This window comes from Ornithorhynchus anatinus, chromosome X3 (genome assembly GCF_004115215.2).
Source record: "Ornithorhynchus anatinus isolate Pmale09 chromosome X3, mOrnAna1.pri.v4, whole genome shotgun sequence".
Lineage (NCBI taxonomy): Eukaryota > Metazoa > Chordata > Mammalia > Monotremata > Ornithorhynchidae > Ornithorhynchus > Ornithorhynchus anatinus.
This window is the reverse complement of record NC_041751.1, coordinates 28,361,885-28,376,390: the sequence shown is the minus strand read 5'-3', so window position 1 is coordinate 28,376,390 and position 14,506 is coordinate 28,361,885. Positions and strand designations below refer to the sequence as shown.

Genomic DNA, 14,506 nt, shown 5'->3' with positions numbered 1-14,506 from the left:
AAGCAGCAGGGCCTAGTGTATAGAGTGCGGGCCTGGGAGTCAGAAGGATCTGGGTTCTATTCCCAGCTCTGCCACTTGTCTGCTGTGTGACCTCGGGTAAGTCACTTCACTTCTCTGTGCCTCAGTTACCTCACCTGTAAAATGAGGATTAAGATCGTGAGACCCATGTGGGACAGGAACCGTGTCCAACCCGATACACTTGTATCCAACCCAAGGCTTAGTACAGTGCTTGGCACATAGTAAGCGCTTAACAGATACCACAGTCATTATCATTATTATCATTATGGAGAAGAAAGGACAAATTTTAAGCGACGCTGTGAAGGTAGAGCTGGTAATAATAATGTTGGTATTTGTTAAGCGCTTACTATGTGCCGAGCACTGTTCTAAGCGCTGGGGTAGACATAGGGGAATCAGGTTGTCCCACGTGGGGCTCACAGTCTTAATCCCCATTTTACAGATGAGGGAACTGAGGCACAGAGAAGTGAAGTGACTTGAGGATTTGGTGACACTGAATATGTGGGTTGAATGAGAGACATGAGTCTAGGATAAAGCCAAAGTTAGGGGCTGGTGTGACAGGGAAGATGGTGGTGCCGTTCACAGGGCCGGGAGACATATAATCCCCCCTCGTTGTTTGTAGCCAATAAATTGCACAAATTGTGGTTCAATGAGAAATGATCCAAATAGGCCGTAGGTCATCTAGGGAATCCCTAAGTAGACTCTGGGGAACAGTCTCTATTGCTGTGTTCTTAGAGCAGGAGGAGAAGAGAGAAGGTCAGCAGAGGTACAGAGAAATCCCTGGAGAGCTGCAGTGCCAGAGAACTTGTGTGAGATACCTGGGCAGCTGGAGAAGCCTTGGACTTGAACATGGCAGGAGGTGATTTCTCCTCTGGCTCCAATGATGGGGAGGTCGAAAGGGCATCTGGTTTGGATTCCGCTGCTCCAATGATTGATATTTAAGGTGGGGCTGCCACTGTAGGAATCCTTTTACTGCCTTAGAAAGCAATTTTGCACAGACTTAACTTTTCCCTTAGGAAAACTGCCAACAGTGCACTGACCAAAACAAGCACCATCAAAGACGAAGAAGTTATTTTCACTGGGCCTTGTCCTTCGAGGTTCCTTTGGGTTTTCAATTGGCTGTCATTCCTCAGTTGTTAGCCCTTTCGGGAAGAGCATATCCTACCAACGTCTCCGGGAGGAGCTCCCTTGCTACCTTAAAAATCTCTGGGCGGGACCAGTGAGGTAAGTGCCTGGGAGGAGGACACATTCAGCATCATCGCTGTCGCTAAAACAGTACAAAAGACACCGTGTTTTACTTCCCTTTTATTGCAACCATTTTCAAATCAAAAGTTTCACGGAAAAAGTAGAAACCTACAAACCGGGCGAATCGTCTTGCTCCCTCATAAAAAGACAATGAGGACCAAAGATGGATTCTCCACCCTAGCAATATCATATTGTCTTCTCTCTGAAAACTACAGATGCCATTTTGGAGAAGAGAAAAAGCCCTGCATCAAACTGAACACATATTCATGACATTCCAAGCCAAATTTCTACATTTTTTTCTTCAGAAAAATGAGGTTTTTTAGGCCTCATTTTGAAGCATCAAATAAGAAAACATTCAACAACTGTCAAGGGAAATACTTAAGTTGCCATTTTCCTGTTGGCCTCGGGGCAGGGCCGGCTTCAGAGAGTCAGCGAGGTAAGTCACGGCCTCAGTTGGTGGGGGACGGATGTGCCGCCCGGCCCTTCTCCAGGATGGCTGTGCCACTGCATTTCTTAGAGATTGTATTGGGATGGACGGAAGTGATCCCTCAGCAGGGCGTAAATTGGGGTGGGGGTTAGGGGGTAGGGAAGCATCACCGAGCGTCACTCAGTACTCATTCTGAGCGCTCGGTCGAAGGGGCAGAGATAGAGTAATGCTCTTCGGCAAAACTATGGTGTTTGAGGTCATCAGGTCACGTGGCACAAGGGTAACGTAACACGTTGACCTCTTGAGGAGCATGGGGGGGAAGAGGGAGGGACCATTTTGTTCCCACCTCATGGAAGCTGACTCTCTGAAACCGACCCCACCTCTGAGATTAAACGCTATGGGGCAAGGCGTGAGTTTTCTGGGATTTATACAGATGTACAAAAGCTGCTTTTCAGGTTATACTGCATCAGATAGTCTGGATTAGCAGAAGATTCAAATAATAAGGGCAAAGCCTTAAATGAAGCTTGAGCACTCTATCGCACTGGACTTTAGATTCAAACAAAGTAACCTTTAGAAAGAAAAGTACAACATTATACGTCTCCAAAGCCATTCAGTAACCAAACAGTAACAATCAAAAGGTATAATGCAATTTCCTAACTGAAGCGACAACATCTGTATTTTCAACAACTCTCTCCTCAATTTCACCTTCCTAGACTAGTGTGACATATATAGAAAATTAAGCTTTTGCTAAACCCTCAAGTTATAACTATCTGCGTTGTGTTATAAATCCGTCTTGGATTGGAAAACAGTTAAATGTTGTCAACTAAGGTAATTTCAGTAGCTGGGATAAGAATACATTCTGAAACTGAAATGGGTGGCCATAGCGGCCCTTTTCTCTATGACCCTTTTTTTCCTCACAAAATGAGAAACTTCCTGCTCAGTTGTGGAGTAGAAACTTTTGTTGCTTACCAACCTATTTTTTCCTATCAAACTGACTTTTTTTTCACTACGACAAATATAACTGCATAAACAGAGGAACCAGTTATTAAAAAACAAACAAAAACCTTAGCTCAAAGAAGTGGATGGTGTATAAATGTGACCTTGTGCTTTATTTCCCACAGCTGCTATCATCTTTGCAATATTGGCTATTAAAGGGTGAGAACTATGAAGCTGTGGAAAATGAAACCAAAAGCATGTTTAGCCCATTCACTGCCCCAAAAGGAAGAAGTGCAAATTCTTAAATGCTGACAATGTTTTTCTACATAATAGCGATTTTTAAAGCAAACAGAAAACAAACAAAAGTCAACAGATTGTCTATTTAAATACTTAACATTAGTTAACATTTATGTCATATTCAGAAATCACAGAAAAAAAGACTAAAGAAGATCAAAATGAAGCAAAAATCCTCCAAATGAGCGATAGCTTTTTAGGTGACTGCCTGATCTTAGTTAGCCCCAACTTCAGGTAAAGAGTGTGTTGGTCATGATGCTGGTTTCTATGCTTGCCCAAATTGGCAAGGGGTGCAGGGAGGGGAAAGGTCCACCTATAGGTGGGTGATGGGGACAAGCTCCCTTCCCTCTCTTGCCCACCCCATGGTTTTTTCAGTTAGACTCCCAGACTCGATCACCCCCGACTGTAAAATTTCCACCCGGGGCTGGAAAAGATCAAAAATCGAGGCTTTCAAGTCTAGTGGCTCTTTGAAGGCTATTCCCTCCCAATCCTCATCCCCTGTTCTCCTCTTGCCCCCACATTCAAAAAGCAAAGGAGGTGACATAGCTCTGTCCGCTATTGTTATCTTCTAGGGTGCAAGAGATCCTCAAAGGCACCGCATGCATAACCACATTCTCACTGTCAGCAGTCACGTTCAAAGCAGATAATTCTCCTAGCACAGAAAAATCAAGCGAATCCAAAGGGAACCTAAAGCCTACCAAAACATTTCCAAAACTTACCATCTCCCACTAACCCCAGAAAGAGAGGAAAAAAGAAACCATTTCCGTGAGCTGGCCCCGAGATGTTGTATGGCCGCCTTTGCCTGTAGAAAGGATGCAAAGGGCTCTCTCTCTCTCTCTCGCTACACTCCTCAGTACCAAGGACCCCTTGGTAAGTAAGTAAGGTAGCAGCTTCGGGATGTGCGTTAGCACCCAGAGTGCAGTAAATGAGGTTCAAGGCCTCAGCCACTCCTGGGAGTTTCGGAGGTTTGTAAAGTCGGTGTCCTACATTTGTCACCGGGGCAGAGTTACGTCTCCCTCCATATGACCACATGGCACCATAAAAGGAGGTGAGCCTGCTTCCTTTTCGCAGCTATCATATGGAACAATTTCAGAGCCCTAATCCTCCAAGCGATCCAACCACTGGCTGGCAGAGCCTCCCGCACATCCAAAGAGTCGAGGCTTGCAAAATGTTTAATTTGAACGCAAAGTCAGTGACTTGTTTGGGAACAATTGACATTAGTAGAGAGTCTTCCCAGGTTGTAAATGAGACACATTTGTCCACAGAAGGAAAATTTAAAACATTTCTCTCCCCCCCACCCGCCCCCTCCCCCAAACAAATCAGACATCCCAAAGCTGCAGTTCCCACACAAGACCTGCCAAAGGTACCAGAGTTGACCAAAAACACTTAGAGTGAGGTTTAAGAGGCAGTGGACGTGTTGGGGGTCCAGCCCATCTGATAAGCCCGTTCCAGGGTCCTCTTGCAGTCCTGCAGAACTGTACTGAAGGTTATGTGGGGATACTGCTGCACCAGCTGTTCCACGGTTACTTCATTCACCTAAGATCCAAGAAGAGAAATCCATGACTCACCGGGAACATACAAGATAACAGTGTCAACTCCCACAGGAGGAGAGGCTCCCCTCTCCATGGTCCAAACTTCACCATTTTGTTTGGGGTTTTAAAGGTCCATGAGGACATTTCCCTCTACTCAAGCCATTCAAACTTTCGATAGGTTTTTCCCGGAGCCTCATTTCAGGTGTTTTATAAGACACCTGGTTTCAAGAAAACGAGTGCCCCTGAGCATGTGATAGCCCTGTCGTTAGAAAAAAATATGGTAGATTAAGAAAACTAAATGTTAATGATGTACTACGAGAGCATTTTGATTATGGTTGTGAGACGACAGTAAAATGGTTCCATTCTAGTGGGCAAGTGCATCATCGATGTGCTGAAGGGAGCATTTCCAAAAATATGGGTACGAAGATGCTCTGGGTGAACATTTGGATTTCACCTCTGGCTATGAAACTCCCACCAAATTCAAGTCTTTTGAGAACAGGATTGAAATGGGAAGAATCAATGACTAAAATGAACCAGGCTATCAGGCCCGGGATGTCCCCGGGAGACATCACCCATCAAAGAAAGCCCCTATATTCTTGATTGGACAAGGCGATCAGGCAGGCCTAATTAAACCTTAACACCTTTACAATTGCAGGCCTGGGAAGGGATTAATTCGTCAATTATTTTAAAGCTGATTGCAGTTCGTATCACACAAGTAGACAACTTCCTTCATCCTTTAGATAAACGATTAGCTTAAGAACCACAATTTTAGGGTAGCTTTCTTTGAACCCTTCATTGAACACTTGGGCATTTTCAAATGCATCAATATTTCATTTAAATACCTAACAAGCTAGTCTGCTCCACAATGCCGGGGATAAAAATATCCACTCTGCCTTTCTGAAACCTTATGTTACGAGACCAAGGCAGATAGTAAAAAACACTCAGTGATCTAATCAAAAGTCTTCTCACTGAAACAATAGTTTTAAGCACAGTGGCTGCAAGATCTCATGGTATTTCTTTTTCCTGAAATGACAAGATGTCCACTGGGATGCACAATACTAGTGACAGGGACAAAATGAGGAACTTAATTTGCACTCCTTTGGCAAATAAAGTCTAAGTGCCCACTGCAGGAGTCTACTAGATACAAAGCAATGTGTCTTCCCAATTAAGTCAGGCAATGAAGGGTCTTTGTTCTTTCTTTAACAACCACTTCACAGAAACCTGAAACAAATCTTTAACCCGACAATTATAATAATGATGATGACATTTACTAAGCAGTCACTATGTGCCAATATCTGTGCGAAGCACTGGGGTAGATACAGGACCATCTGATTGGACACAGTCCCTTGTTCTACCTGGGGCTCACAATCTAAGAGGGAGAACAGCTATTTTCATACCCATTTAACAGATGAGGAAACCGAGGCACAAAGAAGCTGAGTGACTTGGGCAAGTTCAAATAGCAGGCAAGTGTCAGAGGCAGGATTAGAATCTCAGGTTTCCTGAGTTCCTGAACTCTTTTCTTTTGAAGGTACTAAAAATGAAAATGCTGGGGAGAATAATGATTGGGTACACTGTAATCCAAACACCACCCCAAAACTGTCTTTCTTATTTTGCAGATTAGTCTGAGAAGGGATAGATTCCATGTGAATGATCACAGTGTCAGCTGTAACCACCCAATCAATAGCATTCCTTGAGCACTTCCTGTGTGCAGAGCACTGTACTGCAAGCTTGGGAGAGTACAGTATAACAGAGTTGGTAGACATGCTCCCTGACCACAAGGAGCTTATGGAAAATCTTGTTGTTTGAGCCCCTTTTGCTGCATCCCAGTTATACTTGAGGGACTTCATCTGGAACACATTGCCAAATTGACAATATTTTAAAATGCCACATCGAAGTTTCCCTTTTCAATTTACCTGCAACTTAAATAGCAAAAACATTACATAAGTATTCTTATTGTCAAATAAGTGGCCCTTGTAGGGAAGACGGAGAAGAGAGGGAGACCAAGGACCCGACTTGACCATTCCCAGCCACGTGAACATGTACCGCCAGTGGTTGATGATATGAGCTCCATTTGATCGGGCTCTTGGGTTCGGCAGTTTTTTTCTACACTGATACCAATTCGAACAACCTTTCTCTACCACCCTGCCAGACTTACACACCCAGGATAGTTCTGTTTAAAAGGCCAGGTGCAATGCCAGTCCTGGGTCAAACTAATGGGCCAATTTGTGTCCAAAGGTACAGATTCCATCCAACCCAGTATTCTGTGTCTGCCGGGTGCTTGGAGAATTCCTGCGATTTTCACTCTTTGATAGCCATCTGACTCTGGGGATGAAACATCTAACGTCCCTAGCGTCCCCTCTAGTAACACACTGCTTTTCCATGAATTTATCAAAACTCCTCATAAATCTGATATTTTCAGCCTGCACAACTTTCTCTGGTAATAAACTCCATGTGTTCACCACCCCCTTGGGTGAAGAAGTGTTGATACAGCTCATTGTATTTTCCAACATCAGTTTTTGATGTCTTTAGCCTGTAGTTTTAAATTCCACATTGCCAAGCTTTTAGATTAGAGTTTGCCACTGGCTTTACTGGGCTCCCTCTCCAATTACCTGAACTACTATGACAGCAGCCATGTATTCTGCTGAGAAATCTGCACAACTTTCTGAACCAAGTGACTGGTGAAGGATCCCTTCAAAGTGTGTGTGTGGGGGGGGGGCGTTCTTCAATTAATCAGTGGTATTTATTGAACACTCACCATGTGCAGAGCACTGAACTAAGTGCTTGGGATAGTATAACAGAGTTAGTAGACAAGTTCCCTGCCCACAAGAAGCTTACAGTCTAAAGACTTAGTGGAAAAATGTCGGTTCTGATCAGTGCTTGCAGGGGTAAGCACCACTCCCTTCTGCGTCGCCCTGACTTGCTTCCTTTGGTCTTCCCTGCTTCCAGCCCCACAACACTTATGTACATATCTGTAATTTTATTTGTATTGGTGTCTGTCTCCTCTCACTCTAGACTGTAAGTTTGTTGTGGGCAGAGAATGTCACTGTTTATTATTGTACTTTCCCAAGTGCTTAGTACAGTGTTCTGCACACAGTAGTGCTCAATAAATACAATTAAATGAATGAATGAAAAGCAGTAGACCCAAGCCCAGAAGACCAAAGCCTAGGGTAGGGAGGCAGAAGGACACCAGGAAACCCAAGGTTCTCATCACCCAAGCAGCAGCGATGGCAGTTGTGCCCCAAACCCGTGGAAAGACACAGAAGATGGAAATAGCCAGGTTTGCCTAGATAGGGGCAGATGGATTCCATGATGAGGGTGTGGGGGTGGGGTGGGGGGGGCATCAATCAGGGTTGCCCCCCGATGATGGGGTAAGAAGCAGGGCCAGAGTCTAAGGAAGATGAATCCTTAAAATGCCCAGGGGTCCTGGGCGGCAGCTGTCAGTCAAGCCGACTCCTGGACCACCAGGAGTCACGCGCGACTATGTGACTCCATCTGGCTAGGCTCAAACATTTGGCTTCTGACCAACCCAGAGACTAACTTGGACAGAATTAATAATGACAAAGTCAACTGTTTGCGTGAACATGAAGCTGGACTAGTTTGTGCTGTTAAGAAGCATGTGGGTTTGGGATTGTTTTTTGGAAACAAACATTGGTTTTGAGCCATGCCGAGCTCTATATGTCAAAGGAAAAGCTGCTGTTCCCATTCTTCCCCTTCTCCTCCAGGCCTGCCTGGATACATTTCCCAGGCTCCACTCCCCAGGATCTGAGATCCAGATTTCAGCCCTGACCCATCAATTACACCAACTGACGGTACGAATCCCCAAAGAACGCTTGGTCTGTGGAAAAAGGGGAAACAGAGACACCAACTTCTTCTGCCAAAAGAAGGCTGCAAAAAAAAAAAAGCCATAAGACACACCTGCTCCATGCAAACAAGGGACAGGGAACTGAACCAGATTATGCTCCCAGAGCAGATCAGTCATTTTACGTGTTGATTATTCAAGAGTTTATTAGAGAGCAGAAAACCTCCAAAAACATATAGGAACGAATGGCCTGGACGTGGACAGATATGGAACAGAACGGCTTCCTGTCACGACTGCCAATGTGGGCCTTAGAAGGGCCCCTTACTCAACCTTCTTCTACTTCCTATTACGTGTTTGCGGCCTGAAGAAACTTCATGAAAAGTGTTTGAGAAAAAAAACCAAACCATTCCTGACGACGCAGTCCTTTAGACTAGAACAAAGAAAGGCTTAAATTCAGTTTTGTTGGCTTTAGCTCTTGGCTCTGAAGCAAGTATTTGGGCGGGGCAACTGAATTGCCCAGAGAAATGATGGTGCTTTGGGGCTGGCTTCCAGTTCTGTGATTTGCTCAGGAGGCTGAAGATAGAGCTTGGCTTTCAAGAGTAGTACTGTTTCCTGGACGAGTAACCTAATTGGAGCCTGCTGTGGACTCTCAAAGCATGCTGCTACCTAATGCTTTGCAAACTCTGGAAAACAGTCTGCTGGGGAAAAAAAAATGTCAATAGAACATCAAAGTTTGACTGAACTGGGGGGAAGTTGAGAAGCAGTGTGGCCTAGTAGATAGAGCATGGGGTGGGGAGTCAGAAGGACCTGGGTTCTAATCCCAACCCTCCACTTGTCTCCTGCGTGACCTTGGGTAAGTCACTACATTGTGTCTCACTTACCTCATTTGTAAAATGGGGTTTAAGACTATGAGCTCCATGTGGCACACCGACTGTGTCCAACCTGATTAGCTTCTATTTACCTTAGCGCTCAGCACAGTACCTGACACTTACTAAACACTTAACAAATACTATAAAAAACATTGTCAGCGCGAAACACTTGGGCCTTCCTTAGCTTTCTCTCTTCTCCTCTCACTTACAGCCTTTACCAATGAATTGTGACAAATCCTACACTAAAAGTCATGGTCAGAATAATAATTCTCCCAAGTAGTTAGTACAGTGCTCTGACACAGTAAGCACTCAATTAATAGCACTGATTGACTGATAATTCTGGTACTTGTGAACACTTAATATGTGCCAAGCAGTATTCTACACGCTGGGGTAGGTACAAGTTAATCAGGTTGAACACAGAATACGTATGAAGGAGTAAGATTTAATCCCCATTTTACAGATGAAGTAATCGAGGCACAGAGAAGTTTAAGTGATTTGCCCAAGGTCACAAAGCAGACAGTGGTGGAACTGAGATTAGAACCCAGGTCCTTCTAACTCCCAGGCCCAGGCTCTTTCCATTAGGCTATGCTGCTTTGCTAAGAAATACACACTTTGTCTACCCCTTGGATAAATTGCCTAAGTGCTGTGCCACCTTAAAAGAATTGAGTTAAAGATGCTAAAATAGTAAAATCATTCACATTGTTACCCCCCCCACATACACACTGAGGAGACTTTTAAATTATGCACACACTGCTCCAGTCACTGGGAGGAAAAGGAATCATTCTCTGTTCCAACTCATAAAATATATGTAATGTAAAAAAGGAACATAAAGGTGTCAACCTTTTTTTTTTTATTTCAACAAGACCCTTAGGTCTTCATGGATTCATTTTTCTTTTCTACTTGTCAAAAGGTCTCAATGGCATCTCTTACACTGCAACCATAGTTTCAAAAACCAGAATATCTCCTTAAAGAAATATGCAGGGGGGTCATGTGCAGAAATTACAGTGATTAAAATGAAAAACACAGAGCATAGGGTTTTATGAGGTTTTTTTCAACAGAAGAAAAATTGGATTTTGCAGTTCTTTTCAAAAATGTTGAACTATAATTTACATTTTAAAGGTGGCAGCAATTTGGCATTCTAATCTATTTTGAGTTAACACCTATTAGCACTTTTTGAAAATGTGAGGGGAATTGCTATGCTAATTTTGGTAAGTCTTACCAGACTTCCATTTCACTGCAGTAGCTACTCCTGAATAGTGACAGGAGAAACTTGAAGCAGCATGGCCTGGTGGACAGTGCACGGGACTGGGTTTTAATTCCGGCTCTGCCACTAGTCGGCTGTGTGACTTGGGCAAGTCACTTAACTTCTCTGTGCTTCCATTACCGCATTTGTAAAATGGGGATTAAGACTTTGAGCCCCACATACATGGACTGTCCAACCTGATTAGCTTGCATCTATCCCAGAGCTTAGAACAGTGCTTGACACACAGTAAGCGCTTAACAAATACAATCATTATCATCAACCCCAGTGCACAGTGAAATGCTTGGCACATAATAAGCGCTTAAAAAAATACCATAAAAAACCCCTTCACAGGTTCAGTTCAGCTTCCTAAAGTTAGAATACTTAACCAAACTTTCTGAAACCTTGAGGTCAGGCCTTTACTGTCCTTTTGGCAAATGCCAGAGGGGCTGTGAATTTAAGTCTCCTTCAAGGGCTCCTCCTCCTCCTCCCATCCCCTAACTGTAGGGGTCCCTCAAGGTTCAGTTTTTGGTCCCCTTCTATTCTCCATCTACACTCACTCCCTTGGAGAACTCATTCGCTCCCACGGCTTCAACTATTATCTCTATACAGACGACACCCAAATCTATATCTCCTCCCCGGTTCTCTCTCCCTCCCTCCAGGCTCGCATCTTCTCCTGCCTTTGGGACATCTCCACCTGGATGTCCTCCCGCCACCTAAAACTCAACATGTCCAAGACAGATTTCCTTATCTTCCCTCCCAAACCCCATCTTCTCCCTAACCTTCCTGTCACTGTGGACGGGCCAACCATCCTTCCCGTCTCACAAACCCGCAACCTTGGTGTCATCCTTGACTCTGCTCTCTCATTCACCCCACATATCCAATCCGTCACCAAAGCTGGCCAGTTTCACCTTCACAACATCGCCAAGATCCGCCCTTTTCCTCTCCATCCAAACTGCTACCACTTAGTACAGTCACGCATCCTTTCCCAACTGAATTACTGCATCAGCCTCCTCTCTGACCTCCCAACGTCCTGTCTCTCCCCAATTCAGTCAATACTTCACTCTGCTGCCCAGATTATCTTTCTACAGAAACGTTCTGGGCATGTCACCCCACTCTTCAAAAATCTCCAGTGGTTGCCTATCAACCTCCATATCCAACACAAACTCCTCACTATTGGCTTCAGAGCTCTCCATTACCTTGCCTCTTCTTACCTCACCTCCCTTCTCTCCTTCTCCATCCCAGCCCGCACACTCCGCTCCTCTGGTGCTAACCCTCTCACTGTGCCTCATTCTCGCCTGTCCGGCTATCGACGCCTGGCTGACGTCCTACCTCTGGCCTGCAATGCCCTCCCTCCTCGAATCCACCAATCACAATTCCCCCCTTCAAAGCCGTAGGCTCACCTCCTCCAAGAGGCCTTCCCAGACTAAGTCCCCCTTTTCCTCAGCTCCCCTTCCCCTCCTGGTCGCCTTGACTCGCTCTCTTTCCTCTACCCGCCTGCCCCCACCCCACAGCACTTCTGTATATATGTACACATCTATAATTCTATTTATATTGAAGTCTGTTCATTTGTTTTAATGTGTATATAGCTATAATCCTATTTATTCATATTGGTGCCTGTTTACTTGTTTTGATGTCTGTCTCCCCCACTTCTGCATCGGCAATTCTTGAATGGCTGCTTCTACAAAGTTGGGAAGATGCATGAAGTTTGTGGAATTGCAAGTTTCCAAGTCTCACTGAATCCTCCAGCACAGCTGCACTGACTAACTGGAACAGGACCGAGCCCTCAACACACCCCGGCTTTATTCCATTGGCGCTGGGGAATGACTCAAACAGGACACCTTCGGCTCTGACCCCGCCAGCCATGCCATCGTGAAGCAGTCTCAGCGTCTTGATGAACTTTTTGGGGCACCCAAATTCGCTTAGTAATTTCAAGAGCCCAGACGCATCTACCAGTGGTATCGAATAAGCATTTGGCAAAGTTGCTGAAAACTGGGTAGAGGTCCTGATGCTGCTCCCTGTACTTTTCCTATATCTGATGGGCAGCAAAGATCGTGCCCACTATGCCACTCTGCGACCCCAAGAGCGCCCAAGCTGACGATGTTCTTCGGCAGCCAATCCAGGAGTACTGTGGCTGGGATCCCTCCAGCAATGGAGAGCAGTGAGACACCTCGATACTTGCCACAGTCTGATCTTCTGTAAGATGGTGGTATCTTTGAGATCCTGTAGCACTGCCCCAGTGGTCAATAGGTTGAGGAAGCGTTGGGTAAGTGCTTAAGTAGAGTGACCCCTCTGCATATATGCCGTTGGGTCCACGTGCTTTACCAATTTTCATGGCTGACTGCTGCAGTGCTTTCCCCAACAGGTGATATAAGTGCCATGTCTTCCCCTATGACTCCTTGTAATAGGCTGTCTTAAATGTTTTTTTTACGGGTGTGAAAAGTGGGTGAACTTTGCACAGGTTCACTTGGCAAATCACTATCAGAGACAGGAATAACATTCAGAGAGCCTGATTCTAGGATTCTAGCCATCAATCTCACTTCCTCCTCCTTTCCAGAATCCCTGTGGAATCAGTCAATATATCATCATCAATAGTATTTACTGATGATGATGATGGTATTTGTTAAGTGCTTACTATGTGCCAAGCACTGTTCTAAGCGCTGCGGTAGATACACGGTAATCAGGTTGTCCCAGGCAGGGCTCACAGTCTTAATCCCCATTTTACAGATGAGGTAACTGAGGCACAGAGAAGTTAAGTGACTTGCCCAAAGCCAAGAAGCTGACAAGTGGTGGAGGCAGAATTAGAACCCAGTACCTCTGACTCCCAAGCCCGTGCTCTTTCCACTAAGCCATGTTGCTTCCCATAGCAAGTGCAAGGGTGACGCAGAAGGGAGAGGGAGGAGGGGAAATGAGGGCTTAGTCACTAAAGGCCTCTTGGAGGTGATTTGATTTTAATAAGGTTTTGCTTGGCGGTGGCGGCGGGGGTAGTGTAACTGTGGAATGATATTGTGAACGACCCGGATGTCTCTGTGGGTGTACTTCTCACATTGGTGTGATAAAGCCCGAGCTAGCTGGCTTTCTGGGAAGGTTCTAGACATCTCTCCAGTCAAGAGTTCGCAAGGTGAAGTGGGCAGATGTCTCAGACAATACTTATTCAAATGAGACCCAATTAGTTCTTTCTATAAATGTCCAGAAGCTCCGAGGCCCATATGAAAAAGAGTAACAGTCGAGTGAATTTTAGTGCTCTCCTACTTACTGTGAGCGCCAAAGGACTGTATCCCACCTGATTAACTTATAGCTACCCCAGTGTTTAGGACAGTGCTCGACCCATAGTAAATGCTTAACAAATACCATAAAAAATGTTTCTGGCATGCAGATGAGAAGCTAGTGTTCATTACTTAAAATAGGTCCCTCAAAAAAGAACAAAATAGCAAAACACATATAGATTTCCCATGACCTTGAACAGTTCCTTCTATGCTTCTATGAAGTAGCGTGGCTCAGTGGAAAGAGCCAGGGCTTGGGAGTCAGAGGTCATGGGTTCGACTCCCAGCTCTGCCACTTGTCAGCTGTGTGACTGTGGGCATGTCACTTAACTTCTCTGTAGCTCATTTACCTCATCTGGAAAATAGGGATTAAGACTGTGAGCCTCACGTGGGACAACCTGATTACTCTGTACCTACCCCAGCGCTTAGAACAGTGGTTTGCATATAGTAAGCGCTTAACAGATACCAACATTATTATTATTATTACCCCATTTTTTGATTTGCTTAATGTGCTTTTTGTAACAGTTATTCCCTTACTTCCGAGGCAATTGCCTCAACATGAACTTGAATTTAAGATCAACTTTCCTAGCTCCCTCACTTCCCTTCTAACCAGTACTGGAATCCTGGGTTTCCTAGAGCACTGGAAACGATGCAAAGCATCACAAAATGATGTCTTTTTTAACAGAAGATTTTGGAGATTCATTCATTCGTTCATTCAATCGTATGTACTGAGTGCTTGCTGTGTGCAGAGCACTGTACTAAGCTCTTGGAAAGTGCAATACAGCAATAAAGAGAGACAATCCCTGCCCACACAGATTTAGGCCATGTTTGGGTAATTAAAGTCACACATTGGAAAAAAACAGGGTACATATTCCAATTAAGAGGG

General features: G+C 44.8%; 1 protein-coding gene across 2 annotated transcripts in view; it reads right to left on the bottom strand.

Annotated features, from left to right (window-relative positions):
- Window positions 1–1,302: 1,302 nt before the first annotated feature.
- FBXL17 (F-box and leucine rich repeat protein 17) overlaps window positions 1,303–14,506 on the bottom strand; it is a 390,787-nt gene continuing 377,583 nt past the window's right edge. The window contains exon 9 of one of the 2 annotated variants that reach the window (XM_029053886.2): window positions 1,303–4,453. In XM_029053886.2, coding sequence (XP_028909719.1) covers window positions 4,316–4,453 — 138 coding nt within the window. In that variant the 3' untranslated portion in view covers window positions 1,303–4,315. The remainder of the gene's footprint in view (window positions 4,454–14,506) is intronic. The other variant, XR_003755671.2, reaches the window with a different exon arrangement.